General features: G+C 42.1%; 1 protein-coding gene across 2 annotated transcripts in view; it reads left to right on the top strand.

Moving 5' to 3' along the window:
* Positions 1-3,438: 3,438 nt before the first annotated feature.
* Positions 3,439-23,201, top strand: part of AHDC1 (AT-hook DNA binding motif containing 1) — an 81,485-nt gene continuing 61,722 nt past the window's right edge. Inside the window, exon 1 of one of the 2 annotated variants that reach the window (XM_075853435.1) lies at positions 3,439-3,951. In XM_075853435.1, coding sequence (XP_075709550.1) covers positions 3,885-3,951 — 67 coding nt within the window. In that variant the 5' untranslated portion in view covers positions 3,439-3,884. The remainder of the gene's footprint in view (positions 3,952-23,201) is intronic. The other variant, XM_075853434.1, reaches the window with a different exon arrangement.

Here is a 23,201-nt window from a genome sequence, read left to right on the forward strand (position 1 = left end):
GAGTCATTGTACACTGACATCCAGCATGAATTTGGCCTCACTGCAGTTGCACATTTTCTGATCACTAAGGGTATTCACTTTCACGCACATAATAAATTCCTACTGTCACTACTCAGTTTTTTATTGACACATAACTACTTCCTATTTGATCAAAAATTCTATCAACAGATAAAAGGCACAGCTATGGGCATGATCTGTGCACCAACCTATGCAAATTTATTTTTGGGGTGGTGGGAAGATACTGTAGTATTCACTGAGGAACTGTCCTCTTACACTTGTCACATTCTCTTCTGGGGGAGATTTATCGACGATATTCTCCTCTGGGATGGTGACTTAACTTTATTTCATAAATTTATGGTCACACTTAACAACAATAAGGTGGGCATGAAGTTCACTCACGTCATTCACAAAAAGGAGATTATCTTTTTGGACCTTAAAATCTCTCTGGATCCTGCTGGTGGTGTACATACAGACATCTCACGGAAACCAACGTCAACCAACAGTCTACTACACTGGGAAAGTTACCATCCTCCGGCCCTCAAGAAGGGTATTCCCATTGGGCAATACCTTTGAGCCAAAAGGAACTGCTCCGATGAGCGGTTCTTTCAATTGGAGTGCGATGGACTGTTTTCTAAATTCCGTGCACGGGGATACCCTAAGAAATGGCTACATAAAGCATATGCTAGAGCAAGAGCCACAGATAGGAAGGAACTTCTATATGCAATTTCCCATACTCCTAGAATTACTTACCGTAGAGGCAAGAACCTGCATGACTATCTAGTACACAGCCATCACGCTAGATCTACCGTGGCATCTAAATGCTGGCTTAAGTCGTCAACTGTAGGTTTCCATCCCTGTGGCCGTTGTTCGTTCTGTCACCTGATGCCCACTGTTAAGCAATTCACCAACCCACTTGATGGCAGATCATATCAAATTAGACAGTTCATTAACTGCCAAAGTAAAGGTGTAATCTATGTCGCCAAATGTCCGTGTCCCAAGCTTTACGTAGGAAAAACAATCCAGGAATTGAGGAGAAGGGTCTCCAAACATTTGAGCACCATAAACCAGAAGGATGATACACCATTGTCCAGACATATTCGTTTTATACATGGGGGTGACATTCGCTCTCTACAATTCTGGGGCATCACCCAGATCAAATTAGGCCCTAGAGCTGGCAATCTAGATCGTAGGTTGCTACAGGAGGAGGCCCGCTGGATCCATCGGTTGGGCACCCTCAGCCCGGGTGGTCTAAATGAGGGGTTTACTTTTGCGGCGTTTCTTTGATCTTTGATTATTTAGTCTTCTCTGCCTACTATAGCTCATGCTGTTGTATCGCTACGAACATGGCACTAACTAAGTCTGATCACCTATCGGTGGCCAACCATGATAAAAGGTGTGTTCTCCCCCTCGGAGACACACCGACACTCATTACGTTAATAACTTTTAGTATTGCTACAATGGCAGTTAATGGTATCCATTTACCTCCTTCCATCATTCTTACCTTACTACAGTATATAAAGAATAAAAATTTTGTGTCTATGATAATCGACACGTATAACTACATTTCTCTGACGGATGTGCTGCGATTTCTCTCTTGTATCATCCCTGTATGTCATTATCGGCATAAGCATGGTGATTCTATTATAACCATGCTGGCACCAAACATGACATTTATTGCGATCTTGATACTTAGTTTGCATATTGATTCTAGATATCACTATCCGAATGGATGGTCACATTTACTTTTATTGTAGCTGTTGTAGCTCGTTCGGTCCTTTTCGGTACTTGTGTGCCGACTATCGCGCATGCGCTCTTGCGGGATTCCCCTCCTGACTGTGACATTCTATTTCCTCCTAGTGGGCTACTACGCATGCGCCACCAGACTACGGCTCATTGGTCATTACACACCTAACGTACTGTTCGTTCCACCGCCTGTCCATCACTGATGTGGAGGCTCGACCTTCCAATTCAATTTCCATTGGATATTTGCCTCATTGCAGTGACAGCTGCAACTAATTCTCTATGTATTTAGCTCTGAGAAATCCGCTGTGCGCCGTCATTAGCCCCGATACCCCTGTAGACGCTGCATCTGCAATTGTTGACTGCTGACCTCTAAAACTGAACTTTGGTCTGAGTGCGGCGTGCTGAAGCCGCTGACACTCTATATCTCTTTGCTGGTACACATTGCACTACGCTGGTCAATGTTAGCAGTGGACATGTACTTTTTAATTTCTATGTAGTGTGTCTCTTGCTTTAATAGCCTATTCAAATTTTGTTATTTTTTGATATAGTTGCTAAAAAGGGCCTTCTTGCCGGCAGGCATCCATTCCTACTGATCGTTAATTCGCCCGCCAACTATTTGGGTCTTACTCTCCATTGCTGCAGCTCGTAGATCAGCGCTCGTTCACAAGGAGCTATGTATGGGGACGAGCGCTTGTTACTCCGACCGCTCGTCCCCATGCATTTCTATCATGTCGGCAGCGCATCTCTCTGTTTACACAGAAGGATGTGCTGCCGATAACGATAATATTTTGGGCATATAAAATGATACAATCAGCTGATGAACGAGCGTTTGCACAGGGCAATTATCGGGAATGAGCGTTCCCGTTTGCCCAATAATTGGCCGGTGTAAAAGAGCCTTAAGAATAGCGTTGAAGGGTAAGTTTTGCTACTTATCTAAATGCCCCTCATGCATAAAAATTAGAGCAGGGGAAAAGTGTCAGTAACAACTAGTCAGACCACTTACTTCATGTTCCAACCGGCACTGGTAAACAGCAAGATGTCATTTGATTGGTTGCTATAGACAACACGGGCACTTTTAGCTGCACATTTTGTATTATTATTATTTATGCTTATTCATATTACGATGACCTGATGACAGCCAGTACCGGTTGAACTTCTGAAATTACTTTATAAACTGTTTTATGAAGAGAAAGCACAAAACATGTAGTATCAAACTCAAAAAAATAGCGAAATACACGCGTACAAATATTAGTGCGCATGGAAGTTGTACAACACCCAGAGATCGCGTTTTGGTAGAATCGGTTCTGTGTATACTACAACTTCCAATACGCATTGCTGTTCAAGCACTTAAACTACATATACCATCAGCCATGACAATTTTGTTGGACTACAAATCCCATGAGTCACAAATAAAGAATAATAGCGGAATAAGTCACGGGAATTGTAATGTGATTTGTAACGCTTTTTTTTTTAATGCAAATACTGAGAATATATAGTGTTTTAACAATTAGAAATCTGAAAACGACGTCGAGGAAAAAAACCAAACTACATATCCCGGCATTCTTTGATGTTTCCAAAGCGAATGTATTATACTTCCGGCAAATCAAGCAATGCGCATGCGCATATGGATCAGCTCAGTCGTGTGGACTACAATTCCCGGCATACCTTACTTCTCCTGTGAGAGGCCCAGCGGGGAGGACTCCATGTCCCAACATGCTCTGCGGCACTAAGGGAGAGGTGGGCGGTGCCAGCGGCGGGCGGAGGCGGCTCAGAGGCACTCAGCGCAGAGACACGGAGGAGGAGAGGGGAGAGCGGCGCTGAGACCGGGGATATACCGGAGAGACCGCTACAGCGCCAGAAAGATATACTCGCGGGATAGACGGTGCATACGCGGACGGAGCGGCGCGGCAGAATACTGCGGGACTGGCTGAGTTCACCAGGGGAATACCTGGAGACCTAAGCGAAGACGCAGCCCGAGAGAACCGGCGCTCATCGGGACACGCAGGGGTTTCCGCGCTGAGCCAGCGGCTAGTGGAGACTTCAGACAACACCGGTAGCTGAGGCTGCCTCTCACCTCACCCCCCGGGGAATATCCGCTTACCGAGGCCCCGGGGACTTCACGGCCCCGTGATGATGTGACCATGCTGAGCGTGCCCGGACCTGGATCAGCCATGAGCGGCAGAGAACAGCCGGAGCCGGCAGGGAGCGGTCAGTGTGGGCACCGGGCTGAGGGACACGTCCAGCGAGAGAGGGAGGGGGAGCGGCTGGTGCCAGGGGGTTATCCCGGGGCATGTCTATAATGTGTGTGTGCTGGGCTCCTGGGGATGGTGCTCGTTACACCGGGGGTATGTGCCCAGAAGCCCGGTTGTTTATTTTGATTCACCTAGGTAATGATGATGACGATTATACTACTAAGTCTCCTGTACAGTGCGGTGGAGGGTGAATTCTCAGGGGGTCCTATTGGAGACCGTCTCTGCACTATATATACCCCGGGGGTTGTCTCATCCAGCGCACACACACCACAGCCGTCTCTTATTTCCTCCCGAGTCAGCCACCAAATTCCCCTTTCTGAGCCTGTCTCAGGCGTTTCATATGTCTCCTAATCTGGATTGTTCTGCCTGTGTCCTTCTAGTTGTCTCTTATCTCATGTTCCTGTCTCTGCACTCATCTGCCTGCTCATTGCCAAGCATGATCCTTCTGTGCCAGGTTGTCTTCTGTGGTCTCTGCAGACTGCCTGTCCGTGTTGGCATCGATGAATGTTTGTGGCTGCACCCTAGCCCTGCTTGTGGCTCTGTGATTAGTCTCTAGGCCTCTCTGCATGACTGTCCCTTTAAATACCCATTTATGTATAGCGTGAATTGTGTATTGGCAGCTTATACATAAATGTATTGTACATACTAACTGTTACACACCTGCAGTCATAGGTCAGCAAACTTACTGTCATCGCCTCTCCTTTATATTGCATGTCTGTGAAATCTGCCTATAAGGCTGTCACTTGTCATATGCTCCCCACTTGAAGCTTTCCCTCAGTTAACCATTATCACCTTTACACTTGCTTCTCACCTTCATATCACTGTTTATTACTATAGATTTAATTTAGTACCTAAAATAAAGGATGACACCATATTGAGCCTGTTATCTTCCCTCCCTTCCCCCTCTCTTCTAATTAAAAGGTGCCATTATACCCTTGGAGAAGTGGAGGAGGGGCGGAGGGTCAGGGGACATATGTCCCAGCTCAGGTGACAGTCATTGTCTGAGTGCCTCTGGTTTCTCCCTTTTCCCTTAACCCCTTTAAGTCTTGGTCAGAACAATGGTCGGTCTGTATGTCTATTCAGCTGTATTATTGTTTCGCACTGAGTACAATTTCCAATAGGGAAATAATGTGTCCATCCTTTATTGTTTGCCCTAGAGATCAACACACAAAATATGTGTGTATGTGTATATATATATATATATATATATATATATCATTGTGACATGGAGCGGAGAAATAATGTCTTCATTACTCATCTAGAGAGGAGAGGTCTCCTTAGAGTGTATGGTTTCTAGGTGACATCACAAACCCAATGTCTTTCCTACGAGATATACTGTTTATTATTTTTGGTGTGTATTATATAAAATGTGTGTGTCCTAGGCAAAAACAATGACACTGGGAGCACAGCAGCCAATCAGTGTGAAGGGGCGGTGCCTGGGAAAATATCACACTCATATATACATATTTACATTTTCACAGTAGTCTGGAGGAGCTTGAGGTGGCAGAGAGAAGGGAGCAGGGCAAGTTAGACGTAAGTGCACGCTCGCCGTCCATCCATGTGTCAGGTGCATTAAAAACCCTGTTTCTGCTAATAAGGGGTTAATTCTCAGTGGATTGCCGTTATTCCATTTTTAGTAGTCCTGTTTCCTGTACATTGGAGTGAGGACTGCTATAGATGAGATGACTATCTTTTGCTTCTATATGTTGCTATACCTACAGCGATGCTGCTCATTGTATTGTACGTTGCTCTCAATGATTTTCTGGGAAAGGTTCTACATTGGCCCTACTGCTGAGACATTGTGGCTGTCTATATGATCCCTTTTGTGTACATATGGCCCTTGTCTTGCACATGTATAAGGTATGTTTCCTATATGTCCTGTAGACAGTTGAGTATTTGTAAATTAGTTATGTCTTATTTGCTATTTAAGCCTAAACTGACGGGTTCTTTATTAAACATCACTGAATGTAGACCTTATTGTTTTATAGGCAGGATTTGTGGCTACCGGCTCTTTATATTTGAGTGAATATATGGCTCTTGTAGTTGGAGATTAAGTTTATATATAAAAGAATGCTAGGTCTGTTTTTTGTGTATGGATTATTGTCTCATGGAGATGATTGTGTGTTTTATATGGTATAGGGGTTGTTGTATAACTGCATGTCTGTCAGTGAATGGATCAGCTGGACGCCTGTCTGTGGACAGCGTCATTGGTGGTTCCTTTCTTTAGCCTAGGCCATTCTTGGTTGGCTGGGGATATCTTTTGACTGGATCACCAGTCGTTTTTGTTTTTCCACCAATACATTAAAATGTTTATTAGTAGATAGACGGTTGCCTTTGAGATTCGTTCTTGCAATGGTAATTGGGAAATGCAATCTTGTGTGCTGTGGCATGATGGTGGCATTTTCAGGTCTGGATTCTATATTGTATTGGTAATAATCGCCTACGAGAAGTCACTGATCAAAGACAGAGGAGTTCTACTTTGAGGAGTTATGCCAAGATTACTTGGTGGTGGCTGGTGACATGTAACATTGGGTGATGGTATATTTAGCCAGTCTAATGTATTCATTTCTCAATACAAGCCTATCGGATTGGTTTATTGCAAAAATGGGGGGAAACTGTTGCCCTTTCTATGAGTTTCTGGCATGTTCATAATTTTTGCTACAAACTGATGGCACCCAAATCACTCTAGACTTCCCACCACCCGCATAAGTATATTGGACTTTCTATCTTGTATATTTTTGTTCTGTATTTCTATCTCCATACCAGATTGATGTTTTAGCAAGATAGGAATGGAAGGATCTTTTTTATTCCAGTCCTCCCTCTGTCTGGGACTTTCCAGCATGTAGGTTCTCTTCTCTGTTACTTTCTGGCATGTGGGAGGGATGGTGTCATATTTTAAAGGCTCCTTTCCAGTCTTGAACCAAGCAGTGTACTAGCAGAGATACTGACTTCTCTTCCCTGTATGCTCTCCTTTATAATATTTTGGAGATGTAAATATTTGTTTTCCCCCTCCGTTTGGAGGTAATTCTCTAACAGACTATTCCGATGGTATTGCCATCATGGACATGTTTTATAGATGTATGGATATAAATGATTTGCTTTTTCTGTTGACCCTTCAGGTCATCGATCGTATTTCTTTTTCTGGATTCTTCGAAGTTTAGTCAATGTATCTCCAAAAGCTCATCTCGGCTTTAAATAACTGGTTAGCAATTTGCTGTAGTGGCCATTAACTTATATACTGTATGTAGAGGAAACTCTCTTCTCAGTCATGTGGGTGTTCTGAACATGCTGACCAAAAAGTTTACAAAATGTAGAATCCCTGTGGTTTCCGCTAGCCAACTTGTCGTATGCATCAGATAACCGTCAGACCAGTAATCTCATGAAACACATTTATGCCATATCATCTTCATATGCCAACAATGTCTGGTTGGGGTCAGACCACTAGGACCCCATACCAATCCTGAGAACCAGGGAGCCTTATCTATTCCCACTGCAAGCGTGTCACTCTTTATTGAAGTCTATTGGAGCTGTGGAAAACCATTATTCATTGCCTTTGTCTTGGTCTATATAGATGCTATGCCTGAATCATTGACTCATTATTGGATGGTAACACATGAATTAATGTCAATGTTTTTGTTTTCCTGGTGACTGGATCTATTCTGTTCTATGCTTTTCTTGACTTCCGTTATGTTCCAGTGCATTTTAGATTTACATGTACAGCGTGTAGGTTTTTCCTTTCACTCGGGTATATACATGGCATACAACGGATCATAAGTTCTACCATACCACTGCCATGGAAGCCTTGTTTATATACGTACTGCCTTTAGTTTTAGAATAATTGATAACTTGATAGCTTGCTTCTTGTGGACAAAAATATTTATCCCATTTTTCTGTCCAAAATCTTTTTTTTCTTTTTTCATTTTAAATGCTTTTGTGTAGTGCAGGATTTCTGGTCTATGAAGATACAAGTTGAGGCCACTGAAATCGGAATCCTTTTTTTCTTCTAGGGTAAAGATATGGGGCGCAAAGATGAGAATAATGTTAAACATTGGTGTCAGTACTAGGTTATTCTTGTTAGAATTGTAAAGCTTATTCTTGTAGCACTCGCATTGTAGCGCTGTATCTTTAGAAGAATACTTGCTGTCTCGTAAGTAACTGCACATACATAATACAGTATGTATTATTAAAGTAGCCTTTCATTGGCATGGTCTGATGTGCTAGGTGAGAGTTCATAGCCAGATTGGCATGTGACGTAGATTATTGCTTATCCCCCACAAATCACTTTATAGGTGATCACTCAGTGGCCTTTAGCCGCTTATTCTGCATTTGTCTAAACAGCTCTGTAGAATTTAATAATGTCATTAATGGGTTCACTTCAGGCTGCACAGAATGCAGAGCGGAGCGGTGCGCCCAACATTGAACGCAGTGTTCTGTGTATGGCCTAATACATTCAGCACAGAGATTTATCATATAGGAGAATTTTACTTTAAAAAAAAAAAATATCTTTTTGCTGAAGTTGCGGCATGTGCACATGTTGTCTAATCTCCTGCTCGTGTTTCACAGCTCAGTTGTGTGGGTTCACAATGCAGTACTCCCAGAATGCAAAATCTGGAAATACAATTGATTAACAAAATCCTGCTTACCTTGGATGCCCAAAGCTGGTTCCATCAGTCCTGCTAATGGATCCAGGGTGCTCCCCCCCCCTCCCTTTTGAAACAGGTGGTAACAGAAGTCACGTGCAGTCATCCTCAACCACTGAACACATCCACAACGCCTCGTCCGCAGCGCAAAGTCGTTTTTTGTATTTTTTTTTTTCTCTGTTAAGTTTCAACTTTTTTTTTTATATTAAAGAATGAATCCCTGCAGTAGATTTTCTTTTCAGCTACTAAATTTGTTGTCCAAGCAGATTGGTTACCATTAGACAGGTGATAGGTGATGTTGCGGTTTGATTGGATTCTGTATTTCATGGCTTCCTGTTGAGTGCTTCATCTATACTAGACCTGGTTTGTACATGCAGTATAGAACCTATATGTATATCATTGACCAGCAGCATCTCTGGTTCTCATTGCTTTAGACATTCTCTTGTAAATGATAGTCTACATCATAGTCTGGCAGAACCTCCTCCTATGGATACTTATTACCACTTTTTGTGTGTTATCTGCACAGGAAGGGAGAGGTGCCAGCTTAAGCTCAGTTATCAGATCGATGGTAGAGCCCTGTCGGATTTCTCCCCCCCCCCCTCCTCCCCCTCGTGCCCTGGAGCTTGTGCTGGCGCTCTCTCTCCCCCCTCCCAACCAAACTGCTGCAGCAAGGAGCGGTTGGGGGTCAGCGGAAAATATGTGGCAAGGACCTGACAGACAGCAGGCATCAGAGAGTAGGCCGCATCCCAAAGGAGAGGGGGAGGAGAGAGACGGGGCTGATATTCCTGAATAAGGCAGAAGACTTGCACAGGGAGGGAGGTGTGGGGGATACATTGGAGAAAGACATGAGGAAAGGGGAGTTGACAGGTAGTTTAAAAGTGGTTATATACCAGGGGGTGGAAGAGTTTCAGCCTAATGGAACGAGGAAGTAATTGAAAGCAAATAATTTTTAGGGTGCCTGGAATGGGAACCTGAAATCCAATTAACAGCTATAAATGTCTAAGATGTAGGATTTTAAGATTTGCTTTCATTACTTGTGTACTGAATGTCACCAGCGCCTGTTTGTAGTGTGTAACCTGTTGCATTTATTTACAGCGCATAATAAAACTGGAATTGTTTCCTTCTAAAGCTTTGTAGCAACATTGCACATACATTCTCGCAGTATAGGCCTCACACCTCAACATTTTTGTCAGTATTTTGGGGGAGTATTTGTGGGTCAAAACCAGGAGTGGGTCCAAAACACAGAAGAGGCGCAAATCTTTCCATTATACGTTTTTATCTGTGTAGGTTCCACTCCTGGCTTTGGGACTTGTGCTACTAACTGTGATATGATATAGGACATGTAAGATAAATATGTCATGTGAGCTTTTTCATTCACATAAAGTAGAGGCACATCATGTCAATGGTGAAGTTAAAATGTATAAATTGTTCATATAAAACAATAAAAATATTTCTGTTTTTATTAGTGCTGGAGAGTGTTTGCGGCTGTGATGTGCATGGTTAACCCCAATTTTGGCCTTGAGGACAGAGCAATTTTGTTTTACATTTCCCTCTTTGCATCCGGACGCTCATAACTCTTTTATTTTTTGTACGACGTAGTTGTATGAGACTTTGTTTTTTGCGGGACGAGTTGTACTTTATGTAGGTACCATTTTTTGTTACAAATACATTATCGTTTAATTTCTATAAATTTTTAATTAGATTAAAATGCAGAAAAAAAGCAGTTCCGCTGCAGTTTTAATATTTTTTTTACACCATACACCGATCATCCTAAATAATGTCATACATTTGTTGTACAGGTTGTTACGGTCGTGGCGATACCAAATATGTCTATATTATTTCATGTTTTGGGACTTATATTTTAAAAAGTTTATTTATTATAAAAAATGTGTGTTTCTGTGTATTTTATTTACTTTTTATTTATTTATCATTATTTTTTTTTTACATTCATTTAACTTTTTTTTTTAATCCCATAAAGGGATTTATCATTTTTGTTTTTATTTTGTAACTATAATGTACTGGCATAGGTCTGTATGCCAGTACATTAGCCTGTGTACTGATTGTACACAGGCAGTTGTTAGGGCATACCTCAGTATGCCCTAACAGGAAATCTGTTCAGACAGCCCTGGGGTCCTTCACTGGACCCTGGGCTTTCTGGCCATACGAGTTGTGGGCTTTGATCGCGTCACAGTTATTTTCTGTGACGCCATCAATGTGCAGTCCCCTCTCTTTGAACGCCGCGATCAGCTGTCATCGCGGCATTCAAAGGGTTAACAGCGGAGAGAAGATGTTTCTCTCCTCTCCGCTGTCAGAGCGGGGCCGTGGCTGTGTATTACAGCCGTTGCCCCGCTCTCGATCACGCGCACAGACGCGCGCAGGGACGGCTGTCACACAGGACGAGTATGCTCGTCCTAATGCGCGAAGTGCTCGCCGCTCTGGATGAGCATACTCGTCCTCTGTCGGCAACCAGTTAAAACACTACTGATATTGGGAGAATATATAGGGCACAAGTGATGGCTATGGCGCCCTCCACCTTGATATTTGCAACTCCTATGAACTTAAAATGCTACTGTAGGTCATATGACTATATATATATATATATATATATATATATATATACATACACATACACACACGCACAGCCCAATTATGTTTAAAAAGCAAATTCTTTACATGGTGCTGATATTTATATGAGTTGCTTTCAGTAGCTGTTGTAGTAAAAATAACTATAGAAAAAAAAAAAGCAGCAGAGGAAATATCGTCTGTCCAGACATGACGTGGCACGTGACTGTTTGAAGGGTGCAGATGGCATATAGAATATATAGTGTCATCAGTCTCCTAGATTTGACTGGCTAAGTTTTGCAGTCTAAATAATTGTGTTTAAGCCATTTTTCTGCATACATGTAAACAAGTATGTGTAGGATCTCACTAGTGCAGTAAGGCTGTGTACATATCTGCGTTACGAATTCCATTTTTCTGTTCTGTCATAGGACCGTAAAAACGGAATTCAGGCTGTAATGGATTCATCGCTCCAATGGACCCCATTGACTTGTAATAAGGTCCATCGTGTTCAGTCACGGTGTCTGCTTTTTTGCGGGGGGGAAAAAAAACGCTTATTTTTGACTGTATCTACGACCAAGGCTCTGATCGAAGCCTCCAACGAACATGTGAACGCAGTCTCATACATCATTGTACTGAACTGATAGTTTAGAATAATTAGAACATTTTGTCAAACTGTGGCCAATATCATCAATCATATTTGAGGAGCTCCATTTGGGAGAGAATCTGGGTGAAATGGGTTACAACCAGTTTCCTTGTACACCACATCACATCCCTTGTGGCTGCAGGTGACTGGGGCTGCTATATATGGAGCCCTTCTTTTTAATTTATTTTAATAAAATTAGGAAGCCGTACCATGAGACTCAGTTTTTCCTGTTTGGAAGCCGCTAGTTCCTGTGTCAGCTGACTGTTGTATGGGGGCACACCATGCTTTTTAAGAGTCATTGACTTGATGGTGTACTGTATATCTTATCTCGCTCATGTGTTGTCTGGAAGCTTTTCAATATCTTCACAAAGTTAATTCAAATGGTCCTATGCTTATCGCTTCATGCATCTGGAAAAGTGATATAAAATTGTGTAATAAAACATTTGCATTAAAAATTTCGAATTTTAGGTCTTATACGCAGTCAAGAAGGGCATGGCTTACACAAAAGGGGTGGGGCAAATTAATTATAAATTATAGCTAGGAGCTGGCGCAGATTTGAGACTGTGGGGAGTGTACCTTGCCCCATCAGATCTGACTACTCCCCCCCCCCCCCCCTTTTCCCCACCGGACAATAATAGAAAATAAAAAAAATAAACAGGTATACTTTGCTTACCGCTCATCTTCTCCCCTCTGGGTACCCTTAGGCGCTCACTAGCGGCCACTGCTGATACAATGTACTAATGAAGGGCAGCATCCGGATCTAGCACTGATGACGTTTAGTGATGCGTCACATTTATGGCCCTAACTCTGCTCTGCATAAAGACCTTGTATGGGCAGCAGCATGCGGAGGGGGTTTAGAGGGGAGGAGCGGTGTGGTAAGTATACCATCTCTTTTTTTTTATGTTCGATTGGGGGGGGGGGGGGGGAATGGATGGCGCAAGGCCTTTTTAAATAAATCTGTTGCATCTTACTCCAGCGATGCAAATAGCGAAGATTAACGTATGAAACGCCATTATCACTAAATCTGCCCCCCCCCCGTGACTTGCTTAAATGTCTAGGCATGTGTAATAGATGGCAAAACGGAATGCATTGACAAGTTTGGGTATTAAATCGTGCATTAACATTGTAACCTAGCAGTACTTATATTCACTTATTACTGAGATGGATGCAGGTCTATAGTATACGATGGCATATTTTGTTTCAGGCTTTCAGAATGGGCCAAAATGCTTGCTTTGCTCCAGCATAATTCATGGTGTAGCCTCCAAACGTGGTGCAGCTGACATATCTATGGACGTCTGACAAGTTGTGCCATATTCTATGCCACCCCTTTACCCCCAGTCATGAGTTTTTAAGTGCTAAACTAGCTTCATATCTGCGCCTTGCGAAGCAGAAATGTCCTTGGCATGTGCTGTACCTTTTATTCATTGTATGTTTTTTTTTGTTAGGTATCCTGGTAACTTAGTGTTGGCCTATGTTATAGCGCCTTGAGATACAGCATCAAAGGCTTGAGGGTTGTTTATAGCAGTAACCCTTTGTTTTCTCTACAGTTAGTTACAGAGACTGCAGACAATGTGACAATGGACTGATTTTGAGCTCCGTTTATAATGATCCATAAGTTGTCTACGGTACTGGTCAGCGTTTCTGTATCCAACCAGTCGTGTGTTTGAGATGCAGCGTAGTGTTAAAGAGCTTTGCAATAGATTGGCATCCGAAGAACTAAGTAGGTAACAAAAAAAAACCCTGTATGCTGGAACCAAAGACAACTGACCTTATTATACTTCGGGTATTAACACACTAGGCGTAAACACTGCAGATTTTCCACCACGGATTTTATTGTGGAAAATCCGTATCGCCACACACAGCGGATAAAATCGGCCTAAAAAAAGTTCATAAATTGACCTGCCGTGTCTTTTTTTTTTTTAAACCGCAGCATGTCATTTTATGCTGCAGACTCGCCGCTCTTCTGTTGCTGATTTTTTTTTTTCCCCCCATTGAATTCGATGGGGAGGTAAAAGCCGCAATAAAGACCAATGTTTTGCAGCCGAAACGCTGAGATTCCGCCGCAAAAATAGCAAATGGAAAAAAAAGTCCATACTTACCACCTGCTGTAGTCCTACCAACACGATCCTCTCTTCTGAGCGCAGCCTGGCCTCCTGGGTTGACGTTTTATCCCAAGCGCCTGCTGCAGAAAACCACAGGCTGCAGCGGTCACATGGACTACAGCGTCCTCCTAGGAGGCTGGGTTATGCTCATAAGAGTGGGATGCATCGCCATGACTATGACCAGGGTATGTTTTAAAGTTTTAGTTTTTTTTAATTGCTGCAGGATTTCCGCAGCAGACGTGCCGCCCGGAAAAGTGCACCACAATTTGGGGCGTTTTTTTTTGTTTGTTTTTTTAACGTAATGTGCTGCTGGTCCTTGTGTAGCTTTACGCAGCGTAACCGCCTAGTGTGTTCCTATTCTTCAGGCTACATGCTCATGTTGCGTATTTAGCTGCGGAAAATACGCACCAAAACCGCAGAAAATTTGCTGGTAAGACCCGCACCAGGTCGCCTGTTTTTCGGAGCGGTTTTTACATTTTGATACCTAAATTGGCGTGTTTTCATGCTGCGGGTTTTGCGGCAATTTTCCTCAGCACTAGGCAGATACAATTCGCAAGCGGAAACTAGATATATTGACATGCTGTGGATTTTAAAATACACCCTCAGGTCAATTTCCGTACTGAAAAATACTGCATTGTGTACATGATATTTCCTGGAATTTCATTGACTATGCTGGTACTGTATTGCGCTGTGGATTTGCCGCACGCAAATACGCGTGCATTGACCCTTAAACGGAACCTGTCACCAGCATTTCACCTATTAAACCAGCACTACCTGGTTTATATATCCTATAATTGTCTTCTTAGTCGGCTCTGTAGCTTCAGTATTCAGTTTTTAGTGTTCCCACAGCGTATGCTAATGAGCATAAGTCATGTCTTCATTCCTCAAGTCTTTCCGAGTTAATTCCGCCTCCTTACTTTTGATTGACAGCTCCTCGCCTTCCCCCAGCACACACAATCCTGTGCTTGCGAATTGATGTCCTCTTCTGGGGTGTGCGCACAAAGGGACACCGGATCATTACGATAAAAGGTGCGAAGTGTTTGCATACCGTTATTTACAGTCAGAGGAGGAGTTTAGGAGAGGGGATAACGGTAATGAACTTTTTATAGCAGCGGCCAGTGAGGGATAAGTAAAGTTCAATAGGTGAAATGCTGGTGACAGGTTCCCTTTAAACAGACTCCCTGTAAAAAATTAAAAAAAATCGTTACTATGCTCTATGATCCTCATGTATAGTATTTTTGTAATGCCTTGCAAAGCTGCGCTCCGTTTGTGCTGCTGAAATCGTCTAGATCCTATTTCACCGACATAAAGTTGTTTTTATTGTCCGCCATGTTAGATACAGTGGAGCTGCAGCCCAGTCACATTATTTTTCTTTTTTTTCTTCTGTCTTTTCTTCCCTTTATTCTCTCTAGCTGACAGCAGGGAGGAAGTAAAGGACTGCAGTAGGCCAAGTCTCCTACCCCGGATTGAGTGAAGCTAGCAAATAACATGTATGACTTTGTTCTCATTAGTTTCTAGATCAGAAAATTACTCTTACACTGACGTGAATATCCTAAGAGGTTTGTAAGGGGATCGCTGATTGTAACTTTTGCTACTTCTTTAGTTCCCAACCTGGCAATATAGGTGCATGGAAATTCATATTCCACACCAATGTCTCTCTAATGAATTGTAATAGCTGCTGATGTTGCCAGGGCGAGCACTATCTGCCACTGCCAATTAACTGTGCAATTAGAAGCCTAAGTAACCCGATTAAAAACATATCGGGCAATAGCTGGAATTATTACTTTTGGAGTAGTGGGGATATCTGGATCCGTAGAACTATTCTTTTATTAAACCATAACTGAACTTTCGCAAAACTTTCGATATGTCATCGCTGAAACTTTGCACCTTTAGCTACTTCCCCTAGAACGTCTGAGCTGTTCTCCTACCTAATGAGTAGAGCCGATCACAGCCGAAAGTGCTCAGCTGGGCACTTTTGCCCCTTTGTTTTAGCGATGGTGGGGGTCTTGGGACCCAGACCCCCACCGATCAAAACTTCTGATATGTCTCTACGGCATATCGAAAGTTCAGTTACTCGTCTAATAGAGGGAGATATTGTGTGTGTGTGTGCGTGCGTGTGTATATATATATATATATATATATATATATATCAGAAATAATATAATACCCCCCCTGTTGTAAATTAAAAGCTACTAAGGTACATGTATGTAGGCACAATTACACATTATTCAGGCATTACTTCTGATATTTTTTATTCTGGCTTATTTTATTTCTGCACAAGTTCTAATGTGAAAGGAAGAAAGGTTTTTTCCATCTTTGCAAATACTGTTATTCGTTGCTGCATGTCATTTCCAAGCCATTGGTATAATATGTTTTAATATAATTAGCATTTTAGGTTTTACCTATCTAGGGTCCATTTGATGTAAGTTTTAAATTATTTAGCAGTATTCCAGTTGCAGTTTGTAAAAATAAACCAATCGGTTGTATGTACTGAATGTAATGTGCATCAGATCTACTCTCAGCCCAATGCAAAACAGTCAAGTTGTATTTTTTACTTTACCAGTGGTTTCCAGTGAGTTTGCTGCAGCAGCCATCTGAACAGCTCAGTCTCCTTCTCCAAGCAGAAAGTGACAGCATTATCTGAAGCACCAATCGGCGGCTGAATACCATCCAGCCAATCAGGTGCCTGTAAATAAAGCCTTTTTTTTTCTCTCGAATTTGTTGCGAGTTGTTTCACAATTAGGGCACATGGACGTCATAGGAAAGGATCCCCTTTTTGGACCCCTCTAATTCAGACGAGAGCTGCATACAAAGAGCAGTTTTCTCTCTGGCAGACTTGCCATCCATGTATTACATGGTCAGTGATTCATTTAAATGGCACATGTAAAACTAATGTTTAGCAGACAGTCACTTCCCCCATCAAAATAAGTAATTTATCAAGTGTGAGAAGCCAGTCCCGCAGCATCAATCTGAAAAGGGGTTGTCCTTTCTCCTTTTTATATGCACGTCAGGTCCATGTTGTCTGCTGCTGTTGGTATTACACTTATTAGGGCCTGTTCACATCGGCGTCTGTGTTTCCGTTGTTCTCCATCAGAGTGGCAGAACATCGAAAATACCGTAAGCTCCGGTTTCGTTGCATGATGGACACTATCCGTGCCCGACGAAACCCATTGAGTTTAATGGATTCATTCGGGTTTCCATCATGGTGTCCGTGGTTTTAGCTGAAACAATAGTGCAGCATGCTTCGGTATAGTTTCTTGTATTTTGGGCCATGTCTGTGGAGAAAGCCCCAAACGGACCCTCCCACGCAGATGTCAACATGCGCTCCAATAGTATGCCGTTAGCAAATATTTCGAACGTTGCTACTGGCTTTTATATGGTTTGACTACTACTTTTACAGCAAAGTTGCACAGGTTTTCGTGTGCATTACTTTGTAGATTGTTTTCTGTTATATATATTTTTTTGTGGTGTGTGCACTTAGGATAGAGTAATCTGGGCCCCAATGGGGTTGGAGTTTTTGGGGGTATGGACACTAATCTACTCAAGCTGTTTCTAGTAGTTTTTCTTATCTCCAAAATGAGATGTTGGCTGAAATACTGGATCTATGTTGGGCACAGGTGGATGTGACCTGTGCATAGTGTGTTGGCTGTAGATGCGATGTATAATATGATCATTTGGGTTTTAGAAGGTCTTTTCAGCCAACCTAATGATTTTACAGATGATTGTACATTGTCTGACACCAGCTAATGTGGACAGCCCTGCGCAACAAATGTATGAAGGTCTAATGCCTATTGCACACGACAGTGTGCGCCGGCCGAGTCCCATCAGTGATCCATGGAAGGATAGGACGTGTCCTATCTTTCCACCCGCTAAAGTGAATTGGTCCGTTAAGACTATCGGGTGACACTCGGATGCCGCTAAAAACGGCCCGAGCGACACATCGGTCGTGTGCAACTAGCATAGCCGGTTTAAACCCATTTGAGATTTCTACTATTAAATAAATTGGCTTCAGTCTGGGAATAAATATAGTCGCAATAATACGTTACGGAAGGCAATGCAAGGGACTGAAGCCTTACAAACACATTTGTCTTTGACGTTAAAGAAGGGCTGTATAGGGTTTCTGTACAGCATTACGTTACTATGGAAACACCAGAACTTTTAAAAATCCTGCAAATCAAACAGAATTTAAATACTTTTTGAAGGCGCCAGCCGCTGAACCTTTTTTATTTCTTTTTTTTGTACATAAAGCGTTAAGTGCTCTAACTTGATTTTTTTTTTTAACACCGTGTTGTACGATAGGGGTCAGTTCACACGGTGAGGATTTGATGCGGATGAAATCCACATATCAATCCGCGTTCAGAAAACTGCAAGTGCGTATTTGTTTATGGTGCGGATTTCATTGCGGATTTTAACATCGAATTGATTTCTAGGAAGAAAATCTGCAATTAATACGCATTGAATCCGTGGGAAAAGGGCATGCTGCAGATTTTAAATGTCTATCCGCATCTATGAATCTGCAATGTAAAAATACGCTGCATGTGGTTTGGGTTTGTAGAAGCCCTTCTACTTGCGTTGTACAGTAAAATGATGCGGATTTGTTCTGCTCAACGCAAATCCGCATCCTATCCCGAACGTGTGAACTGGCTCGAAGACTTCATGTTCTCAACATTTGTTCCACCCTAGCCTACTCTACAATCTATAGACATGGACTACACCTCGCCTGCCCTTTTATACGCTTATCAGTTGGGGCTAGCTAATAGCTGCGTGATGCCAACCACTACTGCACTTAGTTTTATAAAAATTCTTTATAATATAAATATTGGAAAGGGACGCAAATCTGACAACTGGCACAAGAGTAGGAGGCTATGCTTTTTCCTCATCCCTTGTGAGGAATCTGGATTCATGGCGATTGAGGTTTTTGTAATTCCCATTTACTTCCTCAGAGAAATGGCTCCCCTTGTTATCTGGATCAGTGCCACTCCCAGCTGCTGGACTCCACCATTTTTGACATATCTGATGCAATGAATACCCGCTTTCACATCATCTGGCCTTTGGGGGATGAAAATTCTCTTTCCAGTCCTATGACTTTTTATCTATGTTCGATTCCTCAATGGAAGATGGTAAACTTCATGCATAAAAAGTTGTATTTGTAACAAGCCTAGCAGCAATAGTGCCATAAATACAGTTGTAGTATATAGTTGTCCATTTCATTTGATGAAGAATCTACATTTTGAGGTTGGTTGATTGCCGCCTTTGTTTTTTCCCATTTACTATGATGAGAGACTGTAGAAGCTTTAATGCATACCCTAATAAAGTCTGTAGCAAGTCTTTTTAAGGCTTCGTTCGCATCTGCGTCAGGGCTCCGTTCAGGCGTTCCATCTGAGATTTCTGTCAGGAGAACCCATGAACGGAACCCTGACTGAAACAAACGGAAACCATAGGTGATGGATCCGGTGCAAATGGTTTCCGTTTTGTTTAAATTGTGCAAGGATTTTGACGGAAGCAGTACCGTAGTCGACTGCGCTGTTCATTCCATCAAAACGACAGAACCCTTGCACATCGGAGACAAATGGAAACCATTTGCACCGGATCAGTCACCATTGAAATTAGTGGTGATGAAAAGGAAACCTATGGCGTTCGTTTGTCAGGGTTCCGTTCATGGGTTCCTCTGACTGAAAGCTCAGACAGAACGCCTGAACGGAGCCCGGACACAGATGTGAACGAAGGCTGTGTGCAAAGTAGGTGTAAAAATTAGATACATGTAAAAAAAAAATCTATGTATACAAAGGCAGGCCCCAGGATAAAGAAGACCCTGCGGGAGGATGTCCTACAGGATGTATAGGTTACTTGGCACATTCTTTCCTGACCATGTTATTTTTTTCACTTGGAAGGCACATGTACTCATGTATTAGCTGAAGATGTCTTACCTTTTAAGATGTTGACATACCTTACCCTGTAGTTGTGAACACCTATCAGCTGCTTGATCAGGATTTTGTTTACAATGTTCTACATAAAGGTGCCTATTTCTGATTTTAGACAAATCCTAGTTAAATAGAAAGTGTCTGTGAAAGACGTCCGCCTTTATTGCCTCAACATTATCATGGATGGGAGTGTATGGGCAACCTATATATTTGTGGGACTTCTGGTGCCATCATGTTATTGGCATAAGCTGATTGCAGGATGGGTTTATATATGGCAATTCTTAGTGGGTTAAGCCGGCCATATACATTGATAATGATCAGCCGCAATGCAGCTGATCAATTGTCCAAGGGATCAATCATTTGTACGAGCGATTTCTCCGGCAATAGAAGAGACAGATCAGGGAGTTAGATTTTTTTTTTTTCCAAAAAATGTATTACGTGGGGCTTGCACAAAATTTCAAAGGAACGAACGATTTCTGCTAATTTCAACAGACCACAGCTGAAATTTTTGAGCCTGGCAGACCGAAGTCTTCTGTCAACCATAGAGAACGATTGTTGATGTTCATTTTTCAATCGAGGATCGGCTAACTTTTATCTCAAGACTGGCCAACGTTTCCAGTCTTCTTTAGTGGTAATAGTTGCATCTAAATGACCTGTAGCGGCTGATTCAATTTGGGAAGGAGCTCTGTCTCCATGTTTGAAGTTAATATCGTCATATTCACAGGGTCTATTACGTGTGAACAGTCATTTCTAGTTTGCATATCAATGAATAGACTAATATTTTATAATGGAATCGTGGAAACTGCTACATGTACAGTAGAAGTCATAATAATGTTAACAAATTGGTGTGTTGCATAATTGTAGTGTGTAAACACACTGAAGAGTCAACATTATTGGGGTGATTAGTTAGAATGATGTTTTTGTATCCTTTTGCTTTTGGCATTTTAAATCCTGCCAGACATTCCTTTTCAAGGGCAGTTCGATTTCACGGCTGATCCTAGTCTTCACCTATACATGCTTTGCTTTTTTTTTTGGTTTAAGGCCTCATGCACGCGACCGTAAGTGTTTTTATTGTCCACAAATACGGGTCCGACCGCTACAGATACAGATCCATATGCAAATGCGGAAGCGCCCACTGACTTCTATGGGCGAGTCCGTGCCACAAGCGGACAAGAATAGGACACATTCTATAATTTGCGGAACATTTCCACGGCCCGGGAACACAGCTATAAATATACGGAAAGGTGTCTGTGTGGTCAATAGAAATGAATTGGTCTGCAATTTCATCCATAATTACGGATGAAAATGACGGTCGTGTGCATGGTGCCTGTGTTTACTCTGCTTGTCGTGATTCTAGAGGAATGGATGCCATCGGTGTTTGCTATGATGTAGGTGGTTTTTCCATGGGATTAGCTCTAAATTAGAAGATTATTCTGAAGATAAAGTAAGGAGTCATGGCATTATTTCAAATTGCATGTCCGTTACCATACAGACTGTTTTATAACCGCTTTTGCCTTTGGGTCTGTTGACCAAATACAGGCTACAATAAAGACCGGTGTCATTCCGCAAGCAGATTGGCAGGCAAAGCAGGCCAGTTTACATGACAGCAGTTAGTCATTCCATGGATGAATAATCAATTTTGATAAACAATAGTTTTAGCGTTAATGTTTGATCTTTTTTTGTGCATTTAGAATTGGCATTAATTTTTACGATTGCTCGGAGATGAACAAATTGTACCGATTATTGCTATGTGTAAAAGGGTGATTCTATTTATAAGGATGGGGGGGACTTTTGATTTACTGGCTGCATTTACACTTCTTAATGGGGAAGAGTTGTAGGGAGATGATGCAGCCCTTAGGCTAGGGCTACACGGTGACTTTTACTGTGACACAGGCCAAATATTGCTATGTTATCGCGTAGTAATGAAAGTTAATGTGGCCACGTTGCCACTCTCAGGCTGCCGCTACTGCAACGCGACACTCAAATAATAATTTGGCGCTTGATAAGCACATTGACATATTCCTATGTTTTTACACACCTTCCTATTGTGCAGGTGGCAGTGAATTTAAATGCCGTGTTGAGTGTGCGACGGTGTTGTTTCTGTAAATTAAAATGTTTGTTTTTTTTTTAAAGTTAAGAAAATCTTTGCTTGCCCCCGTCTTGAGTGCTTGCATTCCTAAACGGTGATTAGATGGCCATAGATGTAAAGTTTTTCGTGAGATACAACCAATATCATCATGATCACTTCTTGTTATATCTGTGGCAGTAATGCACCACCACGTAAACCTTGTACTTGGAGTGTAGCTGGACAAAGTCCAGTAGCCTGGCTGCCAGTGTGCCTAGAAAAAAAAGCTATAGTTGTCTTTTAACGGTCTTATTGCGGGGCCACTTATCTCTTAAGGTGGCCATGCACATTAATGTCGTCCAAACCTGCTAATTATCTGTGTTATGTAAAACGTTGCACTTTTTTTTTTTTTTTTTCTCTTGTGTGTGGCTGCCTGGGCACAATGAATTTTTGAATACTGAATTCGGTGCTAATTCTTATACTATTGTTTTGGATGCCAAAAATCGTGTACTTTTGGCCTCTGCTGGCATGTATTTGTTGGCATGCCATTTTTTTCTTCTGTACAGAAAAGCACAGCCTGCATGGATTTCCTGTACATTCGTTAAAAAAAAATTATACTACGCGCTATACATTTTTTAACATGGGGGCCTATGGATGATGTACACTGCTGTATACATATGTTCGACACACACGTCCGGAGACTTCCCTGGTGTATGGATGGAATATATCGCCTAGACATAATGTGAACAGTATCCAACTTGCACCTTAAATTTACAGTGTTTTTTCTGTGCCTGAATTATAGCTGTAGCAGCCAATTTCTAAGGCCCCATGCACACGACCGTAGATTCCGTCCGTGATTACGGTCCGTTATTACAGACATTCATTTCTATGGCCGACTGACACCTTCCCATATATTTATGGGAAGGTGTCCATGTTGTGGAAACCTTCCGTAAAAAAACAGGACATGTCCTATATTTTTATATTACGTGCTCCCATACTTTATAAGAGCACGGCCCCCAAATGCGGATGGCTGTCCGTGCCAGTAATCCCGGACCGTGATGGTCGTGGGCATGGGGCCTTAGAGATTTAACAAGAATCATACGGTAAACTAAAATCTAATTCTACATGGACGATAATAGCATTAATGAACACACTGTCATCTCCTATCATAGACATTCATGGAGCGCAAGTAAAAACGAAGTATAGTCTAATACCATACTCCGACAAAACACGTGTATACTTATTATTTATGATAGTGTAGATTTTATAACAT

Source organism: Rhinoderma darwinii, chromosome 2 (genome assembly GCF_050947455.1).
Source record: "Rhinoderma darwinii isolate aRhiDar2 chromosome 2, aRhiDar2.hap1, whole genome shotgun sequence".
Classification (NCBI taxonomy): Eukaryota; Metazoa; Chordata; class Amphibia; order Anura; family Rhinodermatidae; genus Rhinoderma; species Rhinoderma darwinii.